Source organism: Protopterus annectens, chromosome 11.part0 (assembly GCF_019279795.1).
Source record: "Protopterus annectens isolate FY-2018-M chromosome 11.part0, PAN1.0, whole genome shotgun sequence".
NCBI lineage: Eukaryota > Metazoa > Chordata > Ceratodontiformes > Protopteridae > Protopterus > Protopterus annectens.
This window is the reverse complement of record NC_056745.1, coordinates 338587637-338610869: the sequence shown is the minus strand read 5'-3', so window position 1 is coordinate 338610869 and position 23233 is coordinate 338587637. Positions and strand designations below refer to the sequence as shown.

Here is a 23233-nt window from a genome sequence, read left to right as displayed (position 1 = left end):
ATTGATTGTAAAGAGTTACAAGATTTAGTGCATGTTTCTGAACAGGTGGGTAAGCATTCCTTGCAATGTGGTTTTGATGCTGTACAGGCCTCGTCTAGGGTGGCTGCCACTGGGTCAGTTCTTCGCAGGCATGCCTGGCTGAGGGATCAAAATTTATCTGACCATGTTAAAACTAGGATTTTGGATGCCCCTTTGCAATCTGATGTCTTGTTTGGTTCTCCTGTTGAGGCAGTTTTAAAAAAAATGGAAGACAAGGCTAAGTCTATGCAGACTGTTAAAGATTTTTTGCAGGTTCAGCCTCCAAAGTTTAGTAGAAATTGGCCTACTAAGGGGTGGACGATCCTTCTTATGATTCCCAGTCTAGCGGTAGATCTAGACGTGGCAGGGGCAGAGGTCAGGGCTCTTTCAGGCCTAGAACAGGGAGTTCTCCTGCACAGTCTTCGGGTGAGGGCAGGGGTCAGTCCTTTCATAAACAGACCCAATGACCTACCTTTTCAGCTGCCAGAACCTTCTCGCCTGGCAGCACCTTTGGGAGGAAGGTTGGCACTTTTCAAAGAAAATTGGAGTTTGATTACCCAAGACAGATGGGTATTGGATATCATACATCACGGTTACAGGTTTTATTTCCATACCTTGCCTCCTTTCAAAGGCATGCCAGACATTCCTCCTCAACAAAGAATAGAGGCTCACAAGCAGATTTCTCTGTTACTCCAAATAGGGGCCATACAACCGGTTCCTCTGCCAGAAAGGGGCCTAGGGTTTTATTCTCGCCTGTTCCTTGTACCAAAAAAGGGGAACATGTGGAGACCAATTTTGGATTTATCTATCCTCAACACTTATCTGGACATTCCCAAGTTCAAAATGTTGACGTTACAACAGCTTTTACCTCTGCTGGGCAAGGATCACTGGATGGTAACTTTAGATCTCAAGGAGGCTTACCTTCATGTTCCTATCAGGCTAAGTTGCAGGAAGTATCTGCGTTTTCGGACTGGGACTTCTCACTATCAGTTCTCTGCATTGCCCTTTGGCTTATCTACTGCTCCCAGAGTATTTACGAAAGTTCTGGCTCCAGTGATAGCTTTCTTCAGGCTAAAAGGAATACAAATCTATCCTTATTTGGACGATTGCCTGATTCTGGCTCAAGGAAGGACGAGCTTCTTCGTCATTTGGAATATGTGATAGCAGTGCTAAGATGCCTGGGGTATTCTGTGAACGAAATAAAGTCCAGTCTAGTACCCTCTCAAGACATGTGCTTTCTGGGTGTAAGACTGAATACAGCATCCCAGATGGCCTTTCTAACCCCGGACAAACAAAAGAATCTTTCCCTTTACTTCCATCATCTATCTCTTCAGTCCGGGCTGACTGCAAGGACAGTCCTTCAAGCCTTAGGGTTCATGGCATCTTGTATTCTGGTGCTTCCCAATGCCAAACTGCATATGAGGAAGTTGCAATGGTATCTCAAAATGTATGGACACAGCACTGCCAGGATCTGGACACTGTCATTCAAATAATACCTTGCATTCAAAAGGAATTTTTGTGGTGGGCTCAGGAATGTCACCTAAACAAGGGACTCTCTGTGACCCGGCCAGAGGCAAGTCAAATTTTAACGACAGATGCCTCAGACAAAGCTTGGGGAGCTCATCTAAACAGAAAGTGGATACAAGACAAGTGGCCTGTCAGACTACAGCATCTACATATCAACTTGAAGGAGATGTTAGCAGTCCAGTTTGCATTAATAGCTTTCAAGGATTTACTTCTTCCAGGGCAGGTGTTGATTCTAACAGACAACACAACTGTCATGTGGTACATCAACAAGCAAGGGGGAACACATTCTTATCCTCTATGCAGGCAAGCAATGATTTTGTGGGAGACTGCTCTCAGTTTACAACTAAGTCTTCAGGCAAGGTTTCTGCCGGGAGCACAGAACTCCTTAGCAGATGTGTTAAGCAGACAAATCATGGATCCCCACGAGTGGAAACTGGATCTTCATGTATTTCAGAAATTGACAGTGTCCTGGGGAACTCCAGACATAGATCTGTTAGCTTCTCCACTAAACCACCAGCTGCCAAAGTTTTGCCCGAAGAGGTTTCATCCCACAGCTTGGAAAGTGGATGCTCTTTCTTTCAGTTGGAAAAATCTTCATGTGTATGCCTTTCCACCTCTGCCTCTCCTCCCAAAGGTACTTCTGAAGGTCAGACAGGACAAGCCAAGGATGATTTTGATAGCTCCAGATTGGCCTCGACAGCACTGGTACCCATTACTGAGAAGTCTAGTACGGAAGCCTCCATGGCCTTTGATTCCACATCTGTTGTCCCAGGAGGACAGTCATTTGCTCAATGTCAAACTTCACTCTCTTCACCTAACAGCCTGGCATATTCTGTTTTAAACCATAGAGGGTCTCAACTTCCACAACAAGTTTTGAATGTGATTTTGGAAGCTAGAAGGCCTAGTACAAGGAAAGTGTACGCAGATAAATGGAAGAGATTTTTGTTTTGGAGTGCAGCTAAGAATTTGGATGTTTCTGAGCCTGATTTAAGTGTGGCTCTTCAATATCTTACTGAGTTATTGGACAAAGGTTTGTCTTTCTCTTCTATTAAGATTCATGCTGCAGCAATTTCAGCTCACTACGACTGTGACCCACCATTGTTTTCTCATCCTTTGTTCAAGCAATTTCTTAGAGGGGCAAAGAATATAAGACCCCCATGAAGGGCTCCTACTCCTGCTTGGGATCTCAATTTTGTGTTGGAGAAACTCACTCTACAACCTTTTGAGCCTGCAGCTACTGCTGAATTGAAATATTTGTCATGGAAGACTGCTTTTTTGTTGGCCATTACCTCTGCAAGAAGGGTTTCTGAATTGCAGGCCCTTATGGCAGTTGAGCCTTGCTTAATTTTCCATAAGGATAGGGTATCTTTACGTACTAATCCTTCCTTTATGCCTAAAGTGGTTTCTAGTGTGGCTTTAAACCAAACTATTCATTTACCTACTTTTTATGCAAATCCCCAAAATAAAGGGGAAAAGATTTTGCACACTTTAGATGTACACAGGCAGTTGCGATATTATTTGGACAGAACTAAAGGGTTCAGACAATCTCAGCAGTTAGTTTCTTTTGCTTTGTGCTCTCAGGGCAAGCCCATGTCAAAACAAACTATTTCTAAGTGGATTGGATTTTGCATTGCTTTCTGTTATTCCCATCATGGCAAAGAGATTTCGGCTGGGATTAGGCCTCATTCCACTAGGGCTACTGCCACTTCAACAGCTTTTTTGAGGGGGGTGGCAACTAAGGATATTTTGGAGGCAGCCACTTGGAGTTCAGTGCATACCTTCTCTAGGCATTACCACCTTCCACTGTACTCTAAATCCAGGGCTGGTTTTGCCACTGCTGTGTTGCAGGGCATTTTGGCAGCTCCTGCTTCATTATAGTTTAGCCATCCTCCCTTACCTCTGCTTTGGGATTCTATCCAAGTGTTAGGACTGCAGCAATGTGAGATGAAGAACATAGTACAGTTTTGTACCTACCATAAATGTAGATGTTCGAATATCCACATTGCTGCAGTCCAATTTACCCTCCCTCCTTCCCCTCTGTAGTTTGAGGTGGTTGTGTGGGTTGGGTTATCCATCTGAGGTATATTGTGTATATTGTATATACTGTACATATTTTTGGTGTTAGGCTGGTTGGTTGTTTAGTTGTTGTCTATGGGTTTGGACCTTTCTTTTTAGGGTCTTCTGACATCTGGGGCAAGAAAAGACTGAGGATATGACGTCGGTCATGCGCATTTGTACCCTGACGTTCTGATGTCAGTCAAATGCGCCTTGACCGACGTCAGCCTTATACTCTGATATTCGGGCCGACCGAGGGACAGCGGACTACCCAAGTGTTAGGACTGCAGCAATGTGGATCTTCGAACATCTACATTTATGGTAGGTACAAAACTGTACTTTTTCCCTCTAGGTCCAAACGAGATCTGGGTATTTACCGCCTTGCATCATGGGATATGGGGCTGCCTCGAGCTGGTAAAAGTGACTCTCGAGCTTAGCAAGTGCCGAGTCGGAGCCGAGGATCGGCTCCGAACCCATACAGCAAGAAAGAAGGCAAGAGAAGACAACTAACATGGAACGTTATGGTAGGTACATAACTTCTAATTTGTAGCATATCAGGAGAACTTACAAAAGCTATTGCACGGTTTTGTGTGCACACTCTTGAACTGCCTATTCCTTTGTGTGTAAAGATTCGTCCCATCTCAGGATCCCACTTGAGTGCAAGATTTGTAAGACTTGTGTGTAGTACTAATGCATACCTTTAATACTGTTGGCCCATTGAATTTGTACAAGCTACAGATGCAGCACTTTCACTCATACTATCTGTCCCTTCTAGAAACTTCCATTTTTTTTCCATCTGTGAAACAAATATTCATTAGTGATGTTCCCTCCCCTTTAATTTGGTTATGTAATACCTACCAAACTTATCTTCCCACTCCTGCCATGCAGCTTCCACAAACTCCTGTGGAAAACAGGATTTGCTATGCAGACTTGCACTTTAAACTCCATGCAAGACAGATTGAGCAGTTAACATGACAAAAAGCTTTTTAACTAAGCATTTTCAGTGCTTGGAGTCCAACTTTCAGAAGTTTCTGATTCAGAAGCAAATATCCATCTGCTCTTGTAATGACTGCAGGCTAGTAATTTGCTCCACTGATAATGGCTACTCATAGTTATAGTGGGGTTTGAGCCCCACCCCAGCACCAAAAAAGTCTAAGCTGTTCACACCCTTTCTTAGCATCCTGTGCCAGGTTTTCAAGAGTTTGCTACTAGAGAGGTACCGCTTTACCCAAGGTTTCTTCCAGATGACTCTAAATCTGTTTATTGTGCATGCGCACACATCCAGAGCAGAGGGTACGGCAGTTGTGTAGGATCCCAGAATAATTCTCTTGCGAGTTTCCTATGGGATAAAATTCAGTTAGTCCAGAACAGGTCTTTCTGAGAAAGCAGACTGAACCTCCTGAATTGCTTGCCTAGCTTCAGTAGGTCAGAAGGGTAACTCCATTTAAGGGTCAAACATGCCTCAATCCCTTCCCACATGCTAACCCAGATAATTGTCAGTTGATGACACATGAATGGTCACATCTCAGCTTTTTTTTTTTTTTTTTTTTTTTTTATCTGGAACAAACTCCATAATTTGGATGTTATTGGTCTTTGCTCTTGCGCATGTACTAAAGGTATTTTTATGTCTGCATTTTGCAAATGGTAGCCATTGAAGAGCAGAGATGCCATGAGACACTGGGACCCCCCCCCCCCCCCCCCATAGACTGAGCCAGGTGTACATAGTCCTAGTCGGGGGTTGTCTGTGTGTGATGTGTATACACTGGTCAGGGAGAAAAGTACAAATTATTTCTGCCCTGCCCCCCTCACCCATTTGGAGACTGCTGCAACTAAAAGGCACAGAGTCTACTTCACCTCCTGCAATGTCCTAGCTTCTGGTGCACAGAAGTGCCTCAGTCTGATTTTTGACTCAAGAAAAATGTGGCCCCTTTTTCTAGGATCTCCTTTCTCAAGAGACTTTCATACTATTTGTACAAATTGTATTCCAGTCTGCTGACACTATGTGGTTCAGTCTCATTAGTTGTTTTAGATCTCTCTAACCATGGAGAAGATTTTTTTTCCCTGCTTCATTAGTTTTTCAGCCCTTTGTCACGGAGTCATAATGGCCATTTTTATTTTGTTTAGGATTCTGACCTTTTTGGCTTGCACTAAATATGTAAGGCCCCTTTGAGAGTGATCGCTTATCACACCATTCTATGGCATATTCACTCCTTGCCAGAAAGTATCATGTAACTATCTTTGAGAAACCTTTTTCACTTGAAGTCAAGAATTTTGTTACAAAACTTCTCCCCATTCTCTTTCATAGATTTGTAAAGTCTGAAAGGATTCCAGGGAATCCAAGATTAAATAATTTAGCTTTTCCACAGTATGAACCCTGCCTCATGCTCTGCTATAACTGATGAATTAAAAAGAACAGAGAATTTAAAAAGAACAGAAATGGCAGAAAAGAACTGCTTTTTAACAGTACATGAGGTGTAAAAAGATATTGCAACTGATGCAGCTGCAGTACCTTAAACTGCAAAACTATTCAGTAGTTTACAAGGGCCACTACTTCCATTGCCTAGTCTTGTATCTGCTTGGTTGTTCATATTTCATTTATGCAGCTTCTCTGCAAAGGCATGTGACCTCTAGATCCTGGTCTTTATTTCTCCCCAAGGAGATCATTTGGGATTGTCACAAATCGTGCATCATTGGGGATTGTCACAAATCATGCAGTCAGATGTTTCAAATAGTGTGTGCGAATTCATACTGAGAATCCTTTGGCTGAGCTTTGAGAAACCGCTTTGGTTACCATGCTTTCAAAACCAAAGTTCATCATTCTGGTGAGTTGTCTGTTCTGCAGCTTTTTTTTTTTCCTTCATTTTCTGTGCCTCAGTGCTGTAGCTGTGATCTTTACTGTCAAAAGCATGTATGTTGATGTACACTTGAATCCTACATAAACATGTATTTTGACAAACAAGTTGCAGCTGTTGGGTTTGTGGACAACCGAACATCACTTCAATTAAAAATAATACTAACCGCAGTAAAAGCTCTATTCTAAGGTGTATTTTATGGTAGATATTTTTAACCAGGTTTTTCTCACTCCCAGCCAGAGACCTTGAGTTGTAGTAGAGTAGAAAGTCTTCTAAATTGTTACCCTCTTTATGACTTGCATGTCAGTATAATGCAGTAGAATGACAAATGTGCTACCTCGGCAGCAGTCTGTTTATCTGTATGGTCTGCTTTGCAGATAGAAAAAGCAGTTTTGTCTCAGCGCCTTTTGGAGTCGCCTTGTGCTCTTGTCGCTAGTCAGTATGGATGGTCTGGCAACATGGAAAGGATCATGAAAGCACAAGCTTATCAAACTGGAAAAGATATTTCTACAAAGTAAGTGCATACTTGGTGAGCATAGCATTAGTTGCTGTACTTAATGTCTCCCTTTAGGAGTTCAATGGGGCCTTTTTATAATTAATTCAAAGGCTTTAGATTAGTATTGTTTTCCTCCTGTGGTGCAGTGCAGGTGTTAGCTAACACAGACATGATTTGCCAACCCCACACACATTTATTTAGCAGCTCAACTAACCCCCCCCCTCTCAAAACACTTATCACTCCAGAAAGTAGTCTTGAATATTGAGCTGCCTATGTCTATGTAAATATCTTTGAAGAAGATTGTAGTTTTCAAGGTGTTGCGAATGGTACTTGAGAAGCCACTCAAAGCAGCCTTCCCTTCTAACAGCAGAACTTTAACTTCGGTGCAAGAAACACAGGAAATGAAGTTCCAGTTGATCTTTTAGACTTCCTTGCAGTAATCATGGGTACTGTACATAACTGTACTGCGCAGCATTCAAGACCGCCACTGACTAGGTATATGGTTAGCTTCCTACGACTGAAAGTGTTTCATTAAGTTGTCTATTGTCCTCTGCTTTTTATAAAATTAAATCTTGGACTGCTAAAGGGGTACGGTAACCCCACTTGAGCTATTTTGCCAGTGTGCTAGTATGAGTGGAGTCTGCATGCAGAAGGGGGTTTACATGTGAAAATGGACAAGATGGTAATTGCCCAGTTGCTTGTGCCATTCTTGGTCACAGTTGTGGAGATGGGAGAAAGGCCAGGAGCTACAGCGTTGAGCATGCATATGTTGCCCACATACTTGGAACTCTTATATTTGAGCTGCATTATATATGAAATGGCAGTGTAACATTTTGATGTACATAATTGCAAAACATAATGCCCATATTGCCAAGTGCCAGATGGTGTCCTTCCCAGACTCCTACACCCAGGATGCAACATATTTTTGAGATTTATGTACTGTACAGTAATTTTAGATTGTTCTAGTTTCTACATTTCAGTGACTTTTTTTTCCTTCTGTGTACAGCTACTATGCAAGCCAGAAAAAAACTTTTGAAATTAACCCAAAGCATCCACTAATTAAGGAACTGCTCCATCGTGTCAAGGTAAGCCTGTTTTAAATAGCTTTAGCTTCTTAGAGTGAAATACACAATGGTCACCTATACCAATAAATTGTTCATTCTGGTCTTGTGAATAGCAGCACATTAAATTTTTGAGCATATGAAATGCACAAATCTGGATAGTTACCTTTTCACTGGGAAAGATGGTATTGTTTTAATCCAAAATATGTAATATTTTCACACCTTAGGAAAATGAGGATGACAAAACGGCTGCTGATCTTGCTGTAGTCTTATTTGAAACTGCAACCTTAAGGTCTGGGTATCATTTGGCCGATACCAAGCAGTATGGAGATCGAATTGAACGAATGCTGCGCATGAGTTTGAACATTGACCTTGATGCAGAGGTACAATCAAATTCTATTTTAATAAACCTGGAGCATGTTATGCCTGAGGAAGTGCAAATGTTAACAGATTTTTGTGAGTACTTGTATAATGGGTTCAGTCTGAATGCAGTTGAATGATTTGAAGCAGCAGTGCTTTTTAAATGCATCTGTTATTTTTTTAAACTGGCTATGGTTTCCCAAATGGAAACATAACCAGCTAATTCATGCAGCAGTCTGAAGAAACTGATTAAGACAGCCAGTTGCACAGATTATAATTGATCCTTTAATACAGTCCCGAGATTGTTGTGCCTGTCAAAATATTGTACCTGTCAAAATATCTGTGTGGTTGTGGTAGTTGTGCATTTGAAGTTGCATATTGAAAATGAGATGCAGCATTGTGAATTTGAACCCCCTTTGAAAGGTTTAAATTTAGTGCTTTTGTAGGCCTTGACTGAAAAGCAGAAGACCAAGCATATAAAATCTTTGTTTTGTCACTAAAAACAACTCTGCACAAGTTGTGTAGAAAGTGTTCGTTAGATGAATTAAGCAGTGAAATTTTTCAAAAAGTCATGGTTGTTTGTGGGGAGGCTGTACCCCATAATCCCTTAAAATGAGTAACTTGAAATTGCTGTCCTTTTGAAGAGGGAGGGAGGGACTTTTGTCCCTCAAATTTGAATCTTTCTGTGCAACCTGCCAAAATGGCCCTCCTCCATGCCAAAAAGTGATAATGGGATAAACAAATTCCCTTGACAGCAATTTGTTTTTATTTACTAAGCCTATATCACCCGTTTTAGGGGAAAGCTAAATTTTCTTTCTTTTTTTCAGGTAGAAGACCTAGATGATCCGGAAGAACCATCGGAAGAAACCGAACGTGAAGAGGAAGTGAAAGCAGATGATGATGAGCAGAATGACAATGCTGCAGATAAAGAGGATACAGAAACTGCGGTTAGTTAGAATGTTTTTAAAACATTGAAGGGGGGGGGTAATATAAACCTACTATGAAAATATAGTGCTTAATGGATAAGCATGCCCTGGACAGTGTGATTTATGCAAGTTTGTAGAAATACAGAAATGTGGAAACTGCAGTGAAGTTAAATTGCCCGTAAGGGAGTCCTGTCACCCCACCCACCCCCAGCAGTTTTTGTCCTCCCTTTTAAATTTAAAATCTGAAGGAATGTTAGAATCTGACTAGGTCCTTCCTCTATAACAAGCATGACTTGTCCCAGAGACCTTAGAACAGTTTAGCAGGTACAACTTCTCAAGGCTGCCAGCAACACTCCCACTTTCCCATTATGTAGTGCATGTGCCTGTGTCCCCAGACCTTTCTCTCAGTTTTGCAGTATGATAAAATGGCCCTAGGGTGTCTGATGGCTTGAGAGGTAGCACTTTAAAATTTCTTAATCCTCCAAGCATTTCGTCAGAGCAATATGCAGCAGGCTGTGCAGGACCATGATAGAGCTTCATTACTGGAAATTACATGGGAGGGTCTTTCTGGCCTTGCTCCTTTTGTGTGTGGGGTGGGGTGGGGGGCTTCCAGTAGCTGTCCATTCAAAATGGCCACCAAACCAGATATGCAAGTAGACAGAGGGAACCAAATGCACCCTTTCCACTGAAAATTAAGGTCATTCTCAAGATCCAGGGGGAGTCTTCAAAGATCTAGGGCCAAAGCAGTAGTGGTTTTCCCTTCTAGAATTGGTCAGGGGAAGTTGCTACATACTTCACAGATTGGATCTACTCGTACAAGACCAGGGGTGTTTCTCCTAAAACTTGACTACCTGGATGATTCAGTTCTGATACCTTTTAGGCACCTGTTTCATGAATATGTACAGTGGGTACCAGAGGAGGCAAGAAAACCTAAGAAATTGTATATCTGCAAGTAAATTTCTGGTTTTGACTGGCCAATAACCCATCCTGTAGATAGGGTATTGTGAACCACTGTTTGTCAAATATATCCATACTGACCTAGCTTAAACCTATAGCAAGCTTCATCTTGCAGCCATTTCAGCATGTTTGCCCATGACTCCATCTTGTCCTCTTGTTTCCCATTAAATAATTCTTGAAAGGGGTTTTACTCATGAGGGACACCTAGAAAGAAGGTAACGTTCTTAAATCTTCAGAAGATAATGTTTGTGGTTAGTTCCTTCACTTTTTTTTTTCTTCAATTTTGAGTTTCATCTTATGAACTGAGAAACCAGATGTTTCACCTGACAAAGGCTGTTCCAACAAATGCAGTCTCTGCTTGACTGAAATCCCTCACAAATAGCACCTGTAAGGGCTATGGAATTCTTGATCCCAAACAGGGGGGCAATGGACGTATCACAGGCATGCACAAAGTTTGCAGCCTAGTTTGGAGGTGGCATAATAGCTAGTGTGTTTACCTCCCAAAATACAGGGTTTGAGTTTTTCCTTTTTGAAGGAAATTGGCTAGGCTTTAAATGACCCAGAAGGGTAACTAGCCTAGTAGTAAACTATGAACCTAGGCTTTGAAGTATCCAACAAGTTCTATGCACTCTTGGCTAAAACTGAAGTACCAAAACCAGTATAGGAAGTTTTAGTCCCTAAAGCCAGACTTTCTATATAGCCAGTTGTCCATTTCTACTATCAAATGGGGATTTTATCTGTAGAGGAGTGTGGTCAAAGTTTCCAAGTAGTTCAGCCACACCATGATGTCTACAGCAAAAACTGAACAAAATGCCAAAGGTGGCATCTACCCTATTTAGAGCCCATGGATCCCAGGCAAACTGTCATCAGCCCTCTTACACACATCCCTGCTCTGGGTAACAAATTGGCTTACCCTTTTTCTGATTACCCATATGATGGAATTCTTAAGTTGGGATTGCTCAAGTTTCTGACCTCCAGAAGAGCTCCTTCAAATGGAGTCTTCCAGACATTCTGCTGTTTCCCCTGTTCAGGCTGCCCTCCTGGATACTTGCTCAGCAGCTTCTATGGCTCCTGATTTTTCAGCCCCAAGCTCCCAAGAAACCTGACAGTTTTTTGCAGTATGCCTAATGAATGCAAATTCTTGTATAAATACCTTTTATGCTGATCCTTCTGTAGTGCCAATCTCTTCAAACAAACCCTCAAGATTCTACCTTCTAAGCTGCTTCCCTCCGACAATGGTAGTAGGGCCATAAAGAGGCTGGGTAAGAAGGTTTTGTATACTGCAGCCACCTTACCCTTTAGGGCCAATTACCAGACTTGTAGGAGTTATGTTTTGGCTCTCCTCTCCTCTCTCAGCTAAGCTTTGATCTCCATGACCGAGGGAAAGGCTTCTTCCCTTCCCTTGTTTAACCTCTCAAGTTGCCTGCCATTCTGTTAAGTGCTGCTGATACTTCCTAAAGGGCTGCTACATGGGTTCTGTCATGAGGTGTTGCTCTTGGTTTCATTTTCAGGCTTTGCCTGAAGACATTGGTCAAAATTGTTGGTTGCTCCTTTGGATGATCTTTTTGGTGCTGCTGCTGAACTTCCCTCCATGATAAGGGTAAGGCTTTTCAGAAGTTGAAACCTCCTATTCCAAAGTGTCAAAAGAATTCATCTTCCAAATTTTCTGTTCATATGTAGTCTAGTCCTCCACCAAAGGGTAAAAAGGTTCTAGACATGTATGCCTGAATTTACTCGAGCACCTACTTCCAGAAACCTGCCTTTCAGGGCAAGTTTGGTTCTGTTTGACAGTTTGCTTCCCCTTTCCCAGCTGAACACCTTTCTCAATATTTCCTTCCTTTCAGATGTTTTTTCAAACCTAATTTCCTCTTCCAGGCTTTTTGGTCTGTCGATGTCAAGGAATGTCTACCTTCATATCCCCACCCATCATCCCCTTTTTCTGGAAATTTTCTTCCTTTAACTTTTATGTCTTTGTGTTGCACTTTGGCCTCTACTGCCCCAAATGTCTCGCTTCTGCCCTTGCTTTTTTGCTGGATGAGAAGAGTTCAGATCTTCCCTTACTGGAGATCTGCTCAGTCAAGCTTCCTCCCCCTGAGGTTCTGCTTCAAGGTCTCCATCCCTGCATGCCCCAAGGGCCTGTGTTGCATTTTTTCCAGTCACCTTTTCCTCTGGAGTCTGTCACAGCCAGGGTCAGGGCCTTTGGGTTTATGGCTTCCACCCACCAGGGTCCATATGAAAAAGGTCCAGTGGTACCTAAAATCTCTCACCCCCCCTGGACTTCAGTCCCTTTCTTCCCTTGTCTCAAGGTCAAGCTCCACTGCTGGGTTTGTCAACTTGCTCTCAACCAGAGGCTGCTTTTCCAAGTTCCAGACCCAATTCAGGAGCTCTTTAGACACCTCAGATTTGGGGGGGGGGGGGTCTCATTCAGTTCTCTCAAAGTTCAAGTTCTCTGACCTTTGCATTAGAGGCTAGAGTGCATCAACATAAAGGAGATGAGGGCACTCCCCTGCATGCTTATTCACCATCCTAGGTCCCTCAATTTTCACAGACCACACCACTGATGTACATCAACAAACAAGGGGGTAGAAGGTCAAATCTTGCAGGCTAGCTGTTTAGTCTGGGATCCAGCTGTCCAGTATCAAGTGACTCTTCAATCAGTTTGTGCTCAGAGGGAATGTAATCTAGTGGCAGACTGAGCAGGTCCAGCACGCATGCTCAGAAATAGATGCTTCACATCGATTAGTTCGATTTCTCCGGTAGCTTTTTGTCTCCCTTCTGAACAGACTTTTTATACTGTTCAAAACAGACTTTTTATACTGTTCAGAATCCCAAGTCCTCTAGCTTGGAAAGTGATCTTTCTGTATGTCTTGCTTTCCCTCCTCTTTTGCTTCTTAGGGTCTTGCACAAGATCAGGCAAGACTTCCCTCATCCTGCAAGTGACTCCCCTTTTTGCCAAGACAACATTGGTTCCCCTTCTTGCTTACTTGGCCAGGGGCAATCACCACAAGTTAATCTCACTGGATGTACCTTCTCACACAAGACAAGGGGCCTTTTATCCATCCTCACTTGTCCTCTCTTCAACTGATGCTGTGGGTAATGGGTTTTTATCCCTTTTAGGTCTGTGTAGGTTCTTGTCTTACTTGACTGCTCCATGCCGAGTTGGTATATTCTGATTTTTAAAGCTCACCTGTCTGCAGTTTCTGCTAGTCTGCCCTTGCCTACTCCTCTGGTCTCTAGATTTGATTTCAGGCAATTTCTTCATCCTTCATTATTTTGTTTTTTTTAAGCCCTTGCCAGCTAAGAGTATCTGAGACTCTGGTTCTTATGGCTGTTGCTCCTTTAGGTTTTTAGGCCGTTTTTCTTTGAGCTAATCCTCCTTATCCCCAAGGTGTTCAGTGTGTTCTTGGGCTACTGATGTGTCTGCCTTTTTCCTTCAGCCTACCATTGAAAAGGTTCACTTGGACTTGCATAGATCTCTCCAATAAGACAAAACTGAGGGTATTTACAAATCTGATGAAACTCCCATGTCTTTCGGTATGGCTGTTTCTAAGCAAGCAACTTCATCCTGGATTTCTAAGGCCATTTCTTTTGTTCTTTTCATGGTAAATGTCTTTCCTATTTAGTGAAGGCTCATTCTACCAGAGGTGTTGGTTCTGGTGCATTTTTTTTCAAGGAACTGGATACACATTCCATCCCTGAGGTTGCTTAGTGACTATACAGACAGAAGACAAAGAAGCAGTACAAGTTGGATATTTCCAGAGCTATAGCTGGCTTTGCCATGGTTATCCTGTATGATTTTTAGAGGGCTCTTCAGGACTATTCTGCCAGGTTTCCTCCAACTTTTATACTGTCCCTTAAGTACTGTCCCTTAAGTAAGGAATTCTGCAACAGTGACATGGAAGGACATGCAAATGTATAAATTTTACCATAACAGTAGTAGATGCCCTCTTTCACTGTTGTGGTTTTTGGTACCTCTTTACCACCTCTACTCTACCCTGTTCTTGTTTGGCCAGGGGTTCTTTCTCTTTCCCCCTCCTGGATGCACATGCTCCTTCTAGTCCTTAGGGATGTTGTGCTCCAGGGATATGTTCTTGGGACACTTCAGATGTTCTTCGTGTTTCACTGTTGCAGTCATTACATTTGGATTATCTGCTTGCAGGTAGCAGTCAGTCGGCCTGAAAGTCTTGGATCCTGCGTTGGTTGCTGTCTTTCGTGACATCAGGTCGTCAGGGGTATAAAACATGCAGCCGACATCATTACATCAGTCTCTTGAGAACTGCTTCTGCTTAAGGCAGCGCACAGCAAGTTTTTTTTCTTGCTCTAAACCGATGTCAGTAAAAGTAAATAATTGCATTTCTTGTGGAAAGCAAATACCGCATAAAGATTTTTCATTCATACTGTATTCCTTGCCTAGGTATGCCGCGGTGGTATGGCGGTAGCATTGTTACCTCACAGCAAAAGGGTCTCTTGTTCGATTCTTGGCTGGGCTTGCGGGAGTGCCTTCTGTGTGGAGTCTGCATGTCCTCCCCGCGGTTGGGTAGCATTCGAAAGACGTGCGTGTGTAAATGGGCGTGCCTTCGTTGAAGGTTGGGTGTCGAGCTGGCACCTCGGAGTTTCGTAAAAATCTGCTGCCAATCATTAGTGGACTGGAGTTCCGCTGTGGCGACCCCTTACCGGGAAAAGCCGAAAAACAAAACTGTATTCCTTGCCTAGGCCCTGACCACTATACCTCGCTGTCAGTTTTGTGCCTTATTTAAACCACGAACTAGCAGTCTCTGTATATTTGCACTTCTAAATTTTTTGGTGCTCTGTTCAATTATCCTGATATGTCTTCGGTAAGCCATCCGACTACCGACATTCCGAAGAAAAGGCAAGACTGAGACAAGCTGCCCAGTTCGCCAGTACTCAGTGAGGTGCTTTCACAGCCCCTGATACCCACTACTTCAGATTCTCAGGCCTTTACTGAGACCCGTTTGGAGTCCGGTATGCTGCTAGATGCTTCAACTATGGAACCTGTGGATGTCTCTACCTTGGATGGGTCTGGAGCCACTGTGCAGGCATCGGCTTCGGAGGGTGTATTTCTGCTTACTAACTTGCATTTTAAACTGGCGCCGCCGCCTTTAAAGGACTAAAACTCTTAGAAAACGGACACCCAGACAGCATGGTCTGGCCTCTTATGCCTAATGAACAAATGAGAAGAATGACTGAAGATCTTATTACTTTGAGGGGGAAGGCTGGCTTCCCCTGATTAGAGACCTAGGACTGAGTTTGCTTATGATACTACTGACCAGGATTCTGATTCTGAGGACTCTTCCTTCTGTCCCCCCCCCCCACCCCCTGAGGATTTCTCTTTTGGTGAAACCTTGCATACTCTCGGGGAACTTTTTCGTTAGGAAAGTCAGGATCTCTCTGATTCTAAAGAGGCTTAGGGATTTCTTACTCCTGCCCCAGCACAGGCCTTTAGATATACCTCCTGTACTGGACATTGTTGATGCCTTTTTGGAATCTAGTATGGCCCCTGACTCTCTACCTCCTGCTTCCAGAAGACCTGATGGATATTACAGGATTCCTGACTCAAGTTAATTTTCAAAAATCCTACTGCGGATCCTGAAACCATTTCACAGGGACCCAAGGGCATTAAAGATACTACTGCCAAAAATCCTAACCCCTCTGATAGAGAGACTCCAGGGTGCTGGATAGATGGGGTAAGAAGGTATACACTTCTGCAACTTTGGCCATTAGGGCCTTGAATTGCCAGTTTCATATGTTAAAGTATCAGCTGCATATTATTGGATTGCTTAAACAGAAAATAATTCCTGACAGGATTTCATGCATTCTGCTGAACAAGTTGGTAAACCTACATTGCAGTGTAGTTTTGATTTACTAGAGGCATCTTGCAGGGCTGTGGTAACTGGGTCTGTACTTAGAAGGCATGCTTGGCTTAAGGAGCAATCCTTGCCAGATCATGTTAAAGCGAAATTATTGGATGCTCTCTTAAATCAGGGCAACCTGTTTGGCAACAGCGCAGAAGAAGTTCTTAAGATGGAGGAAAAAGCTAAATCTATGCAAACTGTTAAAGACTTTTTACAAGTACAACCTCCAAGATTTAGCAGGCATTGGCCTTCTAAGAATTAGTCTTTTCCTGCCTCTTCCAGACCTTCAGTCCAAACCCAGATCCAGGGGATGCACAGGACTAAGCAGTGGGGGGCCTCCACATCCAAATTTGGGAGTAATAAAACTCCCCCCTATGGTAAAGTGTCTCAATGACTCCTTAAAACTTCCAAGCACTTCTCAACTGACTTGCCCCTTTGAGGGGAAAGATTGTACTTCATGCAAAGAACTGGGGACTCGTTACCCAGGACAAATGGGTTTTAAATAGTGTCCTAAGGATACAGATTTCACTTCCGGCCAACCCCTTGGAGTTGCTGATGTGTGGATCTACCTCCAAAGCAGTGGGCAGAGGCCCAAAAGCAATTACTCACCTTCTTAAACATAGGGGCTGTTCAATTGGTACCAGAAGAGAGAAAGGGGCTGTTTGATTGGTACCAGAAGAGAAAAAGGAACAAGGTTTCTACAAGATTTTTCCTGGTACCCAAAAAAGACAATTCATGGCGTCCTATCCTGGACCTGCCTACCCTAAATCGCCTTTTTTGGTGATTCCAAAAGTCAAGATGCTGACTCTTCACCAGTTGCTTCCTATGCTAAGCAAAGATGCCTGGTTGGCAACACTAAAATTTAAAAGAAGCATACCTGCACATCCCAAACGGGGAATCTTGCAGAGGATACCTATGCTTCAAAGCAGGCTACACGCACTGTCAGTTCTCTGCACTGCCCTTTGGCTCATCTACTGCGCCCAGGGTATTCACAAAGTGCCTAGCTCCAGTCATTGCATTTTGCAGGCAAAGAAATATTCAAATATACCAGTTGGGACAATTGTCTAATTCAGGCAGAAAACCAGGACATATTTTGAATCCTGTACACATAAACAAAATCACACCTGGTACCCTGTCCACAAATTATATTCCTGGGAGCAAGCTTGAATACAACTTCCCAGATGGCTTTCCTCACACCAGAGAATCAAATTCATTTGAAAACCTACTTCAAGTGGTCACAAACCCTGCTTATCTGCAAGGCAAAATACTACAAGCCTTGGGGTTTATGGCTTCCTGCATTCTAATTCCATATGCAAGACTGCGTATGAGGAAACCTACAATGGGATCTAAAAAGCCTACAGTGTCAACATTCTCGGGATCTAGAAGCAATGATTCCTGTCATTCCTTGTCTACGCCTAGAGGAGTTTTTGATGGGCAGAGGCCTGCCACCAAAACAAGGGACTACTATTCACACTACCCCCTGCCACCAAAACCCTAACAAGATGCATCAGACTATGCATGGGGGGTGCACCTGGCAGAGAAGTGCATTCAGGGCAAATGGAACCCAATTCAAGTGCACCTTCACATCAATCATAAAGAAATGTTAGCTGTACAGAATGCTCTGGCAGCCTTCAAGGGCCACATTCTTCCAGGACAATTAATGGTAAAGATTGACACCACCACTGTTATGTGGTACATGAACAAGGGGGGGGGTACACACTTTTACCCCCTCTGCAGACTAGCCATGGCATTGTGGAACACCGCCTTGAGCTACCAAGTACATCTACAAGCTCAATTCCTGCCAGGAAAACTAAATACACTGGCAGATGGACTAAGCAGAACCCTCATGGACCCACACGAGTGGAAACTGGAACAAAGGATTTTCAACATGTTGACAAGCAAATGGGGGTAGCCCATATATATAGAACTGTTTGCCTCTCCCCAGAACTATCAATTGGAAAAATGTTGTGCAAGGATTCCCCACAGACAAGCTTGGAAAGTGGATGATCTGTCCTTCAGCTGGAAAAGTCAGTTTATGCCTTTCTTCCTCTGCGCTCCAAAGTACTACTAATGATTAAACAAGACGAACCAAAGGATGATTTTGATTGCACCAGCCTGGCCACACCAAAACTGGTACCCCCTCCTGCGCAGTGTTACTGTTGGCTCCATGGCACCTGCCTCAAACTCCTACCCTGCTGTCTCAGCAGGAGAACCAGATTCTGCACCCTCAAATTCAAACACTGAACCTAGCAGCCTGGCTAATTACCTAAGCTCTCCTTTACCATCCCTCAGTAAACCAGTGATGGATGTCATTTTAGAGGCAAGGAGGCCTAGTACTAGAAAATCTTATGCTGAAGAAAAATGGTTCCAGACACAGAATCTTTTCCAATCTCAAGGGATGAGTACAGCAGTGCCCAATTTACCGAGATGCTTCACAAGGGCCTGTCTTTTTTTTTTTTTTTTCCCTCAAATTCACGCCTCCGCCATTTCAGCTCATTATAACACAGAACCTCCCCTCTTCTCTCTCTCCCACTGCTCAAGCAGTTCCTCAGAGAGGGGCCAAAAATTTAAGACCACCCAGGAGAGCTGTAACTCCAGCCTGGGACCTTAACTTTGTATTGGAGAAACTCACCCTTTCTCCTTTTGAGCCAGCTGCTACTGCAGATTTTAAATTCCTTTCTTGGGAAGCGGTGAGCTGCAACTCCAGCCTGGGACCTTAACTTTGTATTGGAGAAACTCACCCTTTCTCCTTTTGAGCCAGCTGCTACTGCAGATTTTAAATTCCTTTCTTGGAAAACCGCTTCCCTTTTAGCCATCACTTCAGCAAGAAGGGTATCTGAATTACAGGCCCTTGTGGCAGTGGAGCCTTTCATCATCTTTCATGCGGACAGGGTGTCCCTCAGGGCCAATCCCTCTCATGCCAAAGGTGGTATCCAGTGTGGCCACTAATCAGTCCATTCATTTGCTACCTTCTTTCCTAATCCACAGAACAAAGGGGAATGGCTACTGCACTCCTTAGATGTGCACAGACAACTTGGTCTACTTGGACAGGTCTAAACCTCAAAGGAAATCTGTAAACTGCTGGTGGCATTTGCTGCAGGGACAGGGGGAAGGCTATTTCAATGCGAACTATCTCCAAGTGGATAGGCCATTGCATTCACTTCTGCTATAAGCACCATGGAAAACCTAACCCACAGGGGATCAGATCCCACTCCACCAGGGCTGCAATCTACCGCTACAGCCTTTCTCAGAGGTGTACCTACCAGGGACAAACTAGAAGCTGCTACCTGGAGTTCTGTACATTCACCAAGCATTACCATTTGCCAATTTTCTCTAAATCCAGAGCTGGCTTTGCCACTGCAGTTTTGCAGGTTCTTATAGCTGGTCCTAATGCTGTCTAAATTCCTCTTCCCATCCTTAGCTTTGGGGAATATACCCAAATGTAATGACTGCAACAGTGAAACACGAACATAGTGCAGTTGTGTACAGTAGATGAGTGAATTCACTGTTGCAGTTCTGGTTAACCTCCCTCCAGCCCCCTGACTTCGTTTAGCTATACCTCTTCTGTCCTTTTCAATGCTTCAAAGCTTTTTGGTGTATTTGCTTTTTTGTTTTGAGGTATAACGTTGTATATTTATAGATTTAATTGCTTCCCATTAAGTGGGCACCTGACATATGGGGCAAGAATGATGTAATGTCAGCTGCATGTTTTATACCCCTGACTACCTATGTCACGGAAGAAGAGACTCGGGACCCAAGACTTTGTTAATCAGGCCGACTGAGGGCTACCTGCAAGCAGATAACCCAAATGTAATGACTGCAACAGTGACTACACTCTAACATCTACATTTATGGTAAGGGTACGCAACTGTACTTTCTGAAACTGTCTGTCACCTTTTATGCCCTATGACTTGTGCAAGGAGCACATGTGTGATGTACGCCACCTGTTAATGTTGTGAATCAAGGTTCCTGATTGGCGTAATTAATAATGTCAAGAAATGAAGCGCAGAACAATATGATCTGATGAAGGCTATTTGCCGAAAGCGCTCATCCAACTACTGTATAGCTTCATTTGTTTTTCATTTTGATTTTTAACTATTTTTTATTAAATAATATTTTTTTATTAAAGAATTTAGTTTTTACTAAAGGACTAACTTTATTGCTATGGTGTAGACTTCTACTGTGGTGGTGACTCAGTATTTGCTTTCGTGTTGTACTGAATGGTGGTTTGTGCATAGTCTGCTGATCTGTTTAGCTATTGGGGCACTAGAAGTCCCTATGTTAATACCACCCTCTCATGCAGAATGCTGGACACTGTCTTGTAAGACGTAGGTTTTTGGCACATCTGGCATGTTTGGTGCATTCCCTGCCTTTGAAATACTGTCCTGAGTAATGCTTCCAAATCTAGAGTAAACTGTTTTGAAGACTAAAATTCATGCCTAGGGTTTATGTAATCCCTCTTAATGAGAAAGCTCCGTACCAGGGGGTGTTGTCGTGAATTTTCTCTGGATCTTCAGCCATGCAAGTTTAGTATTTAGCACAAGTTCTTGCTGACACAGATGACCCAGTTCTCCTGCTGTCACCCCTTTAGTCATTGTCTTGTGGCCTGTCAGTGACACCAGTGCTAATGACCCTGACCTCTATTTCCCACTTTTGCTGAAGCTTCAAGCATCTGTGCTAGTATTGGGCTGTTTATGTATGCAGTGGTTGCTGTGTGCTTTGGGCTGCAGGCCATTTCCACCAACAGTGTCAGCATTAGGAGCAGTCTCCCTGAAACTAGAGCATTATGTTTAGTAGGGAGATTGCAAGCATGTGCCGCAGGACAGAGGTTCCTCTGGCTTTTGTTCTTCACCTTGGGGGTCCTCTAGTTTTATTTTGTGACTCGGCTTGCAACCTTGCCCCCACAAGAAGCTATTTTAAAGTATTGACCAAAACAAATTGGAAAGCCCCCCCCCGTCTTTTTTCTTCGGGTCTTCTAGAGGAAGGAAGGGGGGGTGGATTTCCAGCCCCCGACCCCAGGCTTATGGAATATTTTTCATTTATTGCAAAGTGTTGGGACTGACTTGCTGTCCTCATACTTTGCTGTCAAACTGCGGAATGCCTGCAAACTCGTTATAGTCCTACTGGATGGCCTGCAAACCCATTGTAGTCCTCCTGGATGCTCATTTGATCATTGTTGCAGTAACTGCCAAGGATATGACAACTGGACAGCTTCCATAGCTTAAGGGCATCTTACAGGTGCCCTAAACACATCATAACTGAGTGGCATAAGATCATCTGCTGTGTATTAAACCTTCAGAACCTCCTTAATAGTGTGCTGTATATCTGATCCAGCTTTGTAGTAAGGAGACATTAATTTTCTGCCTCAGTATTGGAAGGTTCATGACTTGCAGAGCAGTTTCACATAACTGCATCTGTTATAAAGAATGGCTCTCCAAGATAAGATGATACTTCTAGGCCTGCCCAGTAGTGCAGCTCTGTGGAGATCCTCCCGTCTAATAAAAATGTCCTAGTCTTCCACCCCCAGTGCCATTCTTTTATAATTTTTGGAAAGTGAATGTGTTGTGCCAAAGTTAGTCATGTTTTTCATCCTATAATTTAACAAATATTGTGTATTTAGTGCGCCAGGAAAGTGCGGAAGACAAGACTGAATGTTTGCCAGAATCTTTACAGCTTTCAGTCTGGTTTGGCCCATGATAGTAGTATGGATTAACTTTTACCTGGCAAAGGTCCTGAAGGCTGTGGAGATTTGTTCTTGCCAGAAATGCCTGGCTTTCTTTTTGGAGCCTGTCCATCTCTGATAAAGAGACTGCTTATTAGTATTTCCTTTGAGGCTGGAAGGTAGTATGGCCCGTACTTTTCTGATTTAATTCTCTCCTCCTAGGGAGAGTGGGAGTAATATGCCACTTTACTTTGGAAGTATATGAGAGCATAACTTTGACTGGTAGCCTCAGCTTTACTAGACCTAGTTTTTTGTTCACCTATTTAGAATGTGTATGTTTAAATAAATGCTGTACTATTGTATTGCTGGGTAACATTCAAAGTGTCTTTTCTGTCAATTTGAAAGTTAAATTTTTCTGTTTTAAATACAAAAAGCTAGCAGTTTTGCTGCATGCCAAGTCTGGAATGTGGGTGATTTTCTAAATAACATGCTTGTTAAAATTAACTAGGTTCTTTGTTTTCCTTTTAGGAACCCACAGATACAAAAGATGAATTGTAACACCACGATGGAGCACCACTTGGGCAATGAAGTGAGGGCATATGTGTGAATATTTGTCTAGGGTGGACTTGTAAATTTTGGGTTTTGGGCGAAGGAGGGTTTTTTAAGTTTACTTTTTCTTTTACACTTTCAGAGTTGTAAATTTGTACTATTTAACTGACAATGTGAACTGTTCAAAAAAATAAAATGTTTCAAACCAGTAATCTTTATGTATCCTTTGTTCAGGGCACCCTTCTCCCTTTACTATTTGAGGTTTACTTGCAAATATATATTGTGACCTACAACTTTTTAAAGAAAATTGTGTATATGTACAGCAGATTTACCATCTCTGGATGGTAATTTTTTAAGCAGGTCTACCAAAATAAGACAAATGGATGGGGGGGAGGTTTCACTGGTGGGAGGGGGTTGATTTGAAGCAGCCGTTGGACCACATGAAAAGATCACACTATTATATCTAAAGATGTTTATTTCTTTGTTTCAGTGAAAGTAATGTATGTTTGTAGAAAACAAAATAAAGCCATTTCACAAATTGTGTAGTAGTGTAGCATATCTTTGAAATTTGATTTTAATGTTGGAGGCTTCAGAGGTATGATTCAGCAATTGCCTTGCAAACATTTTAAAACCTTTAAACAGAATGTTCTAGGTTTTGCTATCTGATGTCTTACGTGGGTAGACTGGGATATTCTAACTGTTGTATAGAACTAATGCACTTGTGTAATCTAGTTGGCTAGCTCCCTAGTACTGGGAACTGCTAGACCCAAGAGTTGATACTATGGATACAAACTGATCCCTGATCATAATTTCTTGGCCCCTGCTAACTCTAAGCTCCTTAGTGTTATAAAGCTGTCATATGCTGCTGAAAGATTTTTGTAGTAATTGTCAGTATGA

General features: G+C 42.8%; 1 protein-coding gene across 1 annotated transcript in view; it reads left to right on the top strand.

Moving 5' to 3' along the window:
* Window positions 1–22877, top strand: part of HSP90B1 (heat shock protein 90 beta family member 1) — a 146299-nt gene extending 123422 nt beyond the window's left edge. The window contains exons 13-17 of the mRNA XM_044087846.1: window positions 6830–6966; window positions 7955–8033; window positions 8237–8392; window positions 9197–9316; window positions 22316–22877. Coding sequence (XP_043943781.1) covers window positions 6830–6966; window positions 7955–8033; window positions 8237–8392; window positions 9197–9316; window positions 22316–22345 — 522 coding nt within the window. The 3' untranslated portion in view covers window positions 22346–22877. The remainder of the gene's footprint in view (window positions 1–6829; window positions 6967–7954; window positions 8034–8236; window positions 8393–9196; window positions 9317–22315) is intronic.
* Window positions 22878–23233: the final 356 nt, after the last annotated feature.